Below are 10,154 nucleotides of genomic sequence, written 5' to 3'. Positions count from 1 at the left end.
TGCTGTGGCATCACAGCTCACACAGCAACCTTTTGCCCAGGACTCTGTGGGGTCAGGAGAAACCTCCCAGGCTTGTCCATTTAGGGACCCCGAGGGCCTCTGTTCCTCTGCAAACTGGTGCCAAGGTGTACAGATTCTGGTCACCAGGGAACAGGCTTCTTGGGACTTAAGAAACTGACTAGGCAGAATCCAAACGAAAGGACCCATAAAGCGGAATCCAACATGTTTTCTTTTATCACCATAGCTCGATGCAACCTCCTGGGCTCAAGGGCTCCTCCTGCCTCACCTTCCCAAGTAACTGGGACTACAGGTGTGTGCCACTATGCCCGGCCTGGCTCATTTTCCTCTTGTTTGTAGAGACTGGATCTCTCTTGCTCAGGCTGGTCTCGGACTTCTGGCCTCAAGTGATTGTCCTGCCTTGACCACCTAGAGTGCCAGGATTAACAGGCCTGGCCTGTATGAATTTTTAATATCTCAAATATCTAAGACCTCTACAGCACACTGATTGCCGACCATCAATTAATTGTTGTACACAGAATTTTCACAGCCTCTAGGCAGGACATTTATGTAAAGCACCTGGTAACAGCTGAAGGCTCTGGAACCTGTTGTGACTACAATGCACCTGGTGCTGTAGACCACCTTCACTTCTTTCAGCTGTCATTTAGACATTTGTTTAAATGCTGGCCTGTGTCCATCAGAATCACCAAACTTCTTCCGCACCTACCTGCTTTTCAACTTTATCTGTCGGTACATCCAGTCCTGTTACAGGATTCTCAGCCCATGTCTCTGCTGTTTATATAGCAAGGCCTAGAGTCGTGGACAGAGAGCTATGGACTCTTATGCTCAATGTGGTGTCATTGTGGACCCTTGTGAGGGGGGCTGGCTGCCATGCCCTATCGCCATGTGCAGGGATAGGGGAGCAGGACACTTGGCTCTGTTCACTTGAGTGTCCAGGGTCTCTTGGTGAAGCACTGACACTGCTTCTAATGGACAGGTAAGGGCCTTGAATGCCAAAGGCAAGGTTGATAAGTAAACAAATGACTGCAGTACGAAGAAGTGGGGGAATTATTTTTCTGGGACACATGAGGTAGTTGGAATCTGAGCCCATAGAAATTTTAGTTTTAATTTTTTTTGAGACTGAGTCTCATTTTGTTGCCCCTGGTAGAGCGCCCTGGTGTCCTAGCTCACAGTAACCTCTAACTCTTGGGCTCAAGTGATCCTCTTCCCTCAGCCTCCCGAGTACCTGAGATTATAGGTACCCACCACAAAGTCCAGCTATTTTTAGAGAGGGGGGTCTCACTCTAGCTCAGGTTGGTCTTGAATTCGTGAGCGCAGGTGATCTGCCCACTTTGGCCTCCCAAAGTGCTAGGATTACAGGTGTGAATCACCACGCCTTGAGTTTAGTTTTGCAGACAGAAAACAGTCTATAAATTCCAAAGGAATAAGAATAATTCTGGATTAAAACAAGTCTTACCTGGCTCATCCCTTCTGAAAAAAGAGGTTTGTGCCATTATTAGGTTTCTAGCATTTCAGTACAAACTCCTGTTAACAAAGTTGACACTTGTGTCAAGAGCCATTGTTCTTGAATTTCACTGCTGGAAACTGCCAAAGAAATGTGACTCAGGGCTCAGCGCCTGTGGCTCAGGTGGCTAAGGCACCAGCCACGTACACCCAAGGTGGCAGGTTCGAATCCAGCCCGGCCTGCCAAACAACAACGATGGCTGCAACCAAAAAAAAAAAAAAAAAAAAATAGCCGGGCGTTGTGGTGGGTGCCTGTAGTCCCAGCTACTTGGGAGGCAGAGGCAGGAGACTCACTTGAGCCCAGGAGTTGGAGGTTGCTGTGAGCTGTGATGCCATGGCACTCTACCCAGGGGGACAGCTTGAGGCTCCTGTTTCAAAAAAAAAAAAAAAATGTGACTCAGAAAAGTGAAGGAGGCTGTCCCAGCCAATATGCACTAGAAGCCCAGAAGCAGATGGGCATGGCTTCTTTCTGAGCTTCTAGGGAGAATGAGGGCTGCACAGTTGCTGTTCTTGAGTTGTTTACTTCACGTACACACGAGACTGCTACATTCCCACGCTCTGATGTAAATGTTAGGCTTTACCAGAGATATCTACATACACCCCTGGATGCGATGAGCAGTAATGTGAGCACTGCTATGTAGACACAGCAGATTCTATTTTTAATACTTTTTTTCTTTTAAGAGGCGAGAGTCTCACTTTATTGCTTCCGGTAGAGTGCTGTGGCATCACAGCTCACACAGCAACCTTTTGGGCTTAAGCAATTTTCTTGCCTCAGCCTCCTGGGACTACAGGAACTGGCCACAATGCCCAACTATTATATTTTTGTTGCAGTTTGGCTGGAGCCGGGTTTGAACCCGCCACCCTCAGTATATGGGGCTGGTGCCCTACTCACTGAGCCGTAGGCACCGCCCCAGTATTTTTAACACTTTATTGGCAAAACAACTTCCTTCCTCTCTACCCTTATAGAGAACTATCCTTTTGTTTCTTTTTCCTTGGGTAGGTAACATAACTTACCTGTTTACCCAAGACCTGTGAGCCTGCTACACAGGTAATTTGTAGCCTACCCCAGCACCCCCAGTGTGAACCGTCCCACACTAAGAACTGTCACACTGTCTTATTCAGAAAAGGCATGTGTTGTGACATAGAAATGGAGCATGCTGGACTTTGGATAAACTTTGCTGTCACATCTTCATTAGCTCAGAAAAAAAGTTATTACTATGAATAAGTGAGAGTTCCAACATCCAGTCTCTTTGGGGGTCCCATGCTGGAACTGTGCACACGTCATAGCTAATGCAGAAAACATCTAGATAGAATAGACCCAAACCCACATTGCCTGAGAAACCAGAAAGAATGAATAGGATGGAAGTGTTCAGTAGTGGTTGAGGTTTGGGTTTGGGAAACCCAAAGCACGCACTGTAATTGCCCCAACCTCCATTCAAACGAGCACAAATACCAAAGGGGAGGGGGGAAGACTCTCCTGTATCTACTGTGATGAATTTAAAACAATAGGAACATTTGCAGTTTTTCTGCCAAAGTTTTAAGGGCTCTGAAGACTAGCAACCACAATCCAAACAGTCATGAGTCCTGTGTGGGCACCTCCCCGCCAGCCAAACCCTCACGGAAGTAAGACCAAAAAATTACATTCCTTCTGTCTGGAATTTAATTTTTAATGAAAACATCACTAGAAAAATTAAAATGATAAACTGCTAGGATAATATCACTTCTACCCACCCATTATTGGCACCTACCCTTAATCTGAGTCATTTCGGAGTCCCTCTCCCATCCTGCCCCTTTTCATTAGCCATCTGCATCCTAAGGGCCAAGAAAGAAGTGCTGCTGATCAACAGAGTACACAAGTGTACTTTTAGCCTTTGCCAAATCCAGAAGCAGCTTTCAGTTCTGTGGATAACACAAAGCTTCCATTCTTTGACATCTCTATGCACCAAAGCTGCAAGTGACCAAGTCTGGAGACAGACCTGGGTCTTCCTATCAATGCTCTGGAATAGTTGTACAGGCAGGTGATACCACACTGGAGATGATGTGACAAAGGCTATGAAGGGGTCATTAAAAATAAAACCCCAAACTCCTCAGGATCTGAAGATAATGACAGAGGAGTCCAATACTCTGATCACTTTGGCCTTGTTGACAATACAGTGTGCACCCCTGAGAGTGCTACCCCCGGTGACTTCAAGCATACTGGTCAAGCACACAGGTCAAGACAGAGGCAGGCCATTGGGGCAGGAACCCCATGGAAGAAACCAGGACACAAGGCCCCTCCCCAACCTCTACTGTCAGTTGTCCTCAGCTGACTCCAGGCTCTGTTTGCCTCTGGACATCGGGCAACTTCTTAACTGGCTGGGGCTGCTTAAAGGTAAGCAGCCATGATTATACTAGCTACAGCTACAGACAGAACGTTGAGCTCTCTGGCAAAGACCACAGCACAGGGCCAGATCCTAACCAGACAGAGCAGCCCATTCTTTGCCCAGGAATTTAGAGCCCAGTTCAGGTGCAGCTGACATTTGTCCCCAACACCCAGTTGTCCCCATGGGTAAACCAAGACTATAATCACAACAGCAAGGACAGGATTGTGTTGCTTTTTTTCCTTTTTTTTTTTTTTTTTTGAAGGAGTGAGGGTATGGAAAATACAGCACACCAATGAAACAAAATGTCAAAAAAAATACAAAAAAATAGAAAATAGAAAAATGTATTTACAAGGAGTACATCACTATGATCGGAAAGCACAAAGACGCCTGCTGCTATAATACATGCATTGGTTTAAGAAGAAACGACTAAAAACCCTGCAAGGGAGAAGCCTGTAAAAAGAAAAAAAGGGCCAAAAGGTTTAAACTTTTCATCCCTAATTTGCTAACACTGATCAAAACCAAGTAAGAGTCTCCTATAGTCCATGAGGCTATCAGCACAAATGCTATACTGGTTTGTAACTGCAGGGTCAGTTGTGAAGGGAAAGACAGCAGCTTATCCATATACAAGGAAGCCACAGTAAACTGCTCGACATGCTCAAAATGACAGCAAGCCCCTGTCTGCTACACAGCGTGATCTTAGCAGGTTTTAATTTGTTTATTCATATATATCTATGTGTGTGTATATATATATATGTACGTATGTATAAAAACCGTGCCCTTGTTCACTGCCAACACAACATCTGGGTGGACATGAACTCATTACAACAAATTTTTATGTGGATGTTGTAAGAAGTCACTCAATGTCTGTGGATTTAATAAGTCACTTCACACCACAGAAAATATTTAATAAATCCAAAAAAAGGAAAGAAGAATATAACGACAGAAGAGCTTCTGTCTCAGTTCTCTGAAACTGAGTCCCCCACAGGAAACTGGTCCCAAAGTTCTTGAGGGTTCATTGAAGAAACTTCAGTTTGCTAATTTTTTTAAAATCCTTTTAGTGTTCAAAAGTTCTAGAACGACTCCTTGCCGTTTTCAGTTTTTAAATAGTCTTATCTCCATCTCCCCCACAAGGTAACAGTCTGGTGTAGACAGTCTGGCGCAGATCCATAAAAACGGGGGAGGCAGGAGTGCTGGGGAGGGGCCTGTCCCTTCTGGAAGGGGCTCCGCTTCTACAGCTGCAGGAAGAGAAGGAACCAAACAGGGCTCCAGCACCTCTCTCCTGCAAACAAGCTCCCTTTACATGAATGCAAAATCCAGTCACACGCAGTTCCTTAAACAGGTACATCTCTGGGTACCAGGCCAGCTCTAAGAGGAAACAAAACCATGAGTTGAGAGAAAAGGACTATGATGGCCACTCTGGTCACTTTCTGTGTGATCCATCATACTTCCAGGAATCGGGAGCTGCTCGACTTGGAGTGGAATGGCTCAGACCACATTCGCCGGAGGTCACCCTGGGAAAGAAGGGATTTCACTAAGTTACAGATTTAAACATGAGGCACACACAACTACAAGTCTATTGTGATTTTGTTTGAGAACAGAGTCTCACTCTGTTGCCCTGGGTAGAGTGCCTTGGCGTCCTAGCTCACAGCAACCTCAAACTCTTGGGCTCAAATGATCCTCCTGTCTCTCCTGAGTAGCTGGGACTACAGGTTCATACCACTCTGTCTGGCTAGTTTTTCCATTTTTAGTAGAGACAGGGTCTCACTCTTGCTCAGGCTTCTCCACCCTCCTCAGTCTCCCAGGCTGCTAGGATTACAGGCTTGAGTCACTGCACCTGGCCCATTCTGATTCTTGTTCTCAGATCAGAGCGTTTCTGCAGGTGAATCAAAGAGCATTCAAAGTTTACACTCTGAAAAGTAACCCACCACTTTTAGGAGAACTCCCTAGAAAAGAAGCTTTTCCTTCTAAGCAGGAAAGGGCTTTTACCAGCGCTGTCCTGAGATAAGTTCTATCATTTCTCAGATTATCTGGGCAAGCAAACTGACCTGTGTGTCCGTTTCCTCATCTGTAAAGTGGGGATGATAAATCTGGCAAATAAGGTAATGTTCTCTCTAAATTTAGTTTTTATCACACACTGCCTCAATACTATCCAGTCTTTCTTATTTCCTAACTTCAAGTGTTTAAAACAAAAAGCAGTTTGGTGGCAGGAGTGTACTGCCTTTAGGAGAAGCAGAAAGTCTCCACAGCTGGGCTCTGGGACTTCAGTTAATCACTTCAGGACCAATTAGTGTAGTGGCCCAAGCTCATCTGCATTTTCTGCCAATGGCTGTAAGGATGGGGAAGAGTCTGCTAATGCCAGGTTAGCACATGGACACATACAGTCAAGATCAAGGGCCACTCAGAACCACCTCCAGCAAGGAGAGGTTAGACCGAAACACAAGGCCAAGGTTACTACTCTTACAAGGGTATAATGGCTTTTTCCTTTTTTTCCTCTCACCTTTAAATAGGCCATTGTGAGGAGTGGCAATAGGGTAAATGGCACCAAATAGAGAAGGGCAGGCTGGGCGGCCCGGTGAATGCGAGAGGCCACAGTAGCAGTGAGCAGACCTGTGAAGAGAGAGGCACTTTGTGAGCAAGAAGAGGGAACTCCTGGTACCCAGCTGCTGTTTGGCAAAGTCCTGAGATTACACAGATCTAATGTGACATACTCCACCCTGTAATTAGGGTATGAAACACCAGCTAGAGCAATTAAAGAAACATGAAACAGCACAACTTTAAAAACCGAAAGCTCCCAGGACCCATGGCTAGTCTGAGGCCCACTACACACTCAGGTTCAACCATTCAGCCCCGAATGTGCCTGGCCTCTGTCTCCTCTGTGTGTGTGTGTGTGTGCGCATGTGCGTGTGCGTGTGTAGGCTGGACTTGAGAAAAAGACTGGGGTTCAAGTTCCAACTCTGCTACTTACAACAACTATGTAACCTTGAGTCTCAGCCTGCTCATCTGTCTAATGTAGATGGTACTACCGCTTACCTTGCTCCTCTAAGTTTCTGGATTGAAATGAACCCACATTTATGGAATGTGATGGAATGAGTGAAGTGCTAATGTTAAGTGGGGGGCACAGAGGTGAGAAGGTGCTCCTTTCCACTCACTCTGTGGGCACAGTGCAGGTGACTGGTATTCCTAGCTTGGTTACAATGGTCTCTTCCTGTCTGTATGTGAGCTGCCTAGAGAAAAAATAGCCTAGGGAGAAAGTAAATATCTGTTGAATAAAGGAGGAAATAAACACAATATTCATTAAATCAGTGGAAGATTTTAGTGGGGCCTGATCCACTGCACTGTGCAGTATTGTCCTTGGCTTTGAAGACCATGGTTTTCCTACAATGTCCTTCAGATGTCCCACAGTACAGAGAGCATCTGTCACCTCATGGCCCAGGAAGCTATCTTTTTGCTTGTCTAGCACAGTGATCAGAGTTAGTGCTCTCCTTCTGTCCAATGTCTAGAGCTAAGAGATCTGACTTAATTCTGAGGGAGGGAAGACAGCCAGAGAGGATCACCTGCAGTCTGTCTGGTTTGGTCTTACCTACAAAGTATCCGATGAGAGTGCAGTGAAAGTAGGAGACCTTCTGCATGCGCCCAGAGATGTTGGCGGGTCCAGAGGCACCACAGGAGTCCCCGCTGGCTTGTTTTTTGTAGTTGTCATAGCGAAGGACAAAGCACAGCAGGAGACCAGGCATCACAATGTCTCCGATGCCCAACATGGAGAAGTGACTGCCAGTGGAGCTGGAACGCAGTCACAGAGGTTAGGGATGACACCTCTACAATCCAATTTCTACTCCTTCTCTGCCATATCTGTCAGTTTTTTAAGTCAAAGAGCTTAACTGAACGGTAGATGGAAATCTCTACTGGTTGAACAACACTTGCTTTTAAGAGTTTACAGATTAAAAGCCACGAGAGTACTGGCAGCAGAGGTCTCCAACCTGGCTCCTCAATGAGAGTGCCTTGGAAGTGACTGTCCAGAGGTTTGCTTAGGTAAACCTCCCTTAGAAATGTCAAGCTATTCATTATTTGTGACACATTCACTGGTGAGATCTCAGATAAGCACCTGACTACAACCAGATATGGAAAATTAAAGCAGCACATTAATTTTGCCAAGATTACAGTATCAGTAACTATGTATTTTATCATTAGAACATATTTTTACAAATGGCTCAGAAGTGAAAAAGAACCAGAGTCTCCTGTTAATATCCTCCAGCCAATTTTGAAAAGTGAAAATAGTAAGATACAGTTGTTTGGTAACATTAATAAAAGCAGCACCTGGATCAGTGAGTGATAAATTTTGGTAAATTAATATCCTACTCATTTCCTCGTGTGTACAACGCAACCCTCTCCAGTTTAGATAAACACTGATGACAAAAGACACACTGACCAAGGGAGAGAACAGATAGGCATAGGAAGGTGGAGTGACCCCTGTCATAGGATGAGGTCCACACGCCAGTCCTACCTTGGGAAGACCAGTTTTCCAGGCAGAGAAAGGCGAGGAACATCACGCCCAACGTTCGGCCCCAGGTGGAGCTTCCGGGATAGAACATCAAGGGGATTGTCAGCCGGCTGTGTGGCCACCTTCACCATGACGTTGCTATTGAAGATGTAGGCTGAGAAAAATACCTGCCAAGTTAGAGTGATGCTTTTAACAAAGGGATCTGGAAGCAACCCGCTTTCAGCATCAGCGCTGTTTGTTTTGAAGAGCAGAGCCTCAGAATGCTGTGACATCAGTGCTTGCTTCCTCTGCATGCTTTAAGGAGAAACGTCTCCGCCCTTCTGTGTACATACAGATTTCTGAACTTTTCTCCACTTCCTTATATGGAACTGTGCCTCCACTGCAGGGAATCTTGTCCGCCTGTTACCTTTTCCACCCTCAGAGAAACACACACACTACCTACTGTATTATATCAACACCAACCAGCAGCCTGGGCATGTTTTCCTTCCTTAGAGACAGGGTCTTGCTACATTGCCCAGGCTGGAGTGCAGTGGCTATTCGTAGGTGTGACCACATAGCACTCAGCCTTGAACTCCTGGGTTCAAGTGATCCTCCTACCTCAGCCTCCCAAGAACCTGTGTACCTTTTTTTTTTTTTTTTTGGCAACAGTCTCATTATGTTGCCCTCAGTAGAGTGATGTGGCATCATAGCTCACAGCAACCTCAAACTCTTGGGCTTAAGCGATTCTCTTGCCTCAGCCTGGGACTACAGGCACCTGCCACAAAGCCTGGCTATTTTTTTTATTGCAGTTGTCACTGTTTAGCTGGCCTGGGCTCGAACCTGCCAGCCTCATTGTACGTGGCTGGTGCCATAACCACTGTGCTATGGGTACTGAGCCCTGTGTACCTTTTAATATATACAGATCAGGACTGGAGGGAGTAACTGGTGGTAAGGCAAGCCCAATTCTGGATAGTGAACAGTTTTCAGCTTCAATTCAACACAACGGAAAATAGGTGCTTCTCCGCAACTTACCCAAAAGACATCATAGATTAGAAGCCCTGAGAGAAGCAGGCAGGAGACCTTGAGGCTTGGCAGGCGGACGAAGGCGATCATGGCAACACAGAGACCCATGGCCAGAGCTGGGAGGAGACAGGAGACAGCAGTCAGCTTCTCAGCCTAACAGAGTTCACAATCCCCTCAAAATTCAAGCAGTCTTAAGCTCCAGGTTCAGACACTTTCACTTCACCCCACTGGTGGAAAAATGGTAGCTCATTTAGAACTGCTGGTATTTAGGGGGGCAATTCTCTTTCTAATGTTCTATACAGTGCTCAACTGATGGAGACCCAAGAGATGCTCTGTTTGGGACCAGTCGCAGTCCTTCTGGCTCTTGTGTCCTGCCTTTCCCAACTGGATGTGTCGTGCCTCCTCCTCTCATGGTTAACTCACATCCTAGATCACAACCCTGTCCCTTATACAGAAACATCATCCCAGTCAAGCAAAATTTAAAAAAATGATGCCCCTGTTATCTCAAGGTTACCGCTGGATGTTAGATGTCCAGTGATATGGATATTTAGAAGTATTTTAGAAGTATGTTAGAAGTATTTTTTTTAATCTAATGAGATTACACAAAATCTATTTTTTAAGCCAACATTCACCAGAGTTTAATTGCAATGTATTTTCTTTTTGTTTGTTTGTTTGTTTTTTTCTGTTTAGCATGCCCAGGCTGGGTTTGAACCTACCAGCCCTGGGGCATGTGGCTGGCACCCTAAGCCCTGAGCTATGGGCGCCCAACC

At 45.7% G+C, this 10,154-nt stretch overlaps 1 protein-coding gene across 1 annotated transcript in view; it reads right to left on the bottom strand.

Annotated features, from left to right (window-relative positions):
* Window positions 1-4,144: 4,144 nt before the first annotated feature.
* Window positions 4,145-10,154, bottom strand: part of SPPL3 (signal peptide peptidase like 3) — a 150,200-nt gene continuing 144,190 nt past the window's right edge. Inside the window, exons 7-11 of the mRNA XM_003789906.3 lie at window positions 9,394-9,500; window positions 8,386-8,549; window positions 7,465-7,664; window positions 6,382-6,491; window positions 4,145-5,395 (exon numbers count right to left, since the gene is read on the bottom strand). Coding sequence (XP_003789954.2) covers window positions 5,324-5,395; window positions 6,382-6,491; window positions 7,465-7,664; window positions 8,386-8,549; window positions 9,394-9,500 — 653 coding nt within the window. The 3' untranslated portion in view covers window positions 4,145-5,323. The remainder of the gene's footprint in view (window positions 5,396-6,381; window positions 6,492-7,464; window positions 7,665-8,385; window positions 8,550-9,393; window positions 9,501-10,154) is intronic.

This window comes from Otolemur garnettii, unplaced genomic scaffold (assembly GCF_000181295.1).
Source record: "Otolemur garnettii isolate 467f Iridium unplaced genomic scaffold, OtoGar3 scaffold00038, whole genome shotgun sequence".
Taxonomy (NCBI): domain Eukaryota; kingdom Metazoa; phylum Chordata; class Mammalia; order Primates; family Galagidae; genus Otolemur; species Otolemur garnettii.
This window is presented reverse-complemented; position numbering and strand designations above follow the sequence as displayed.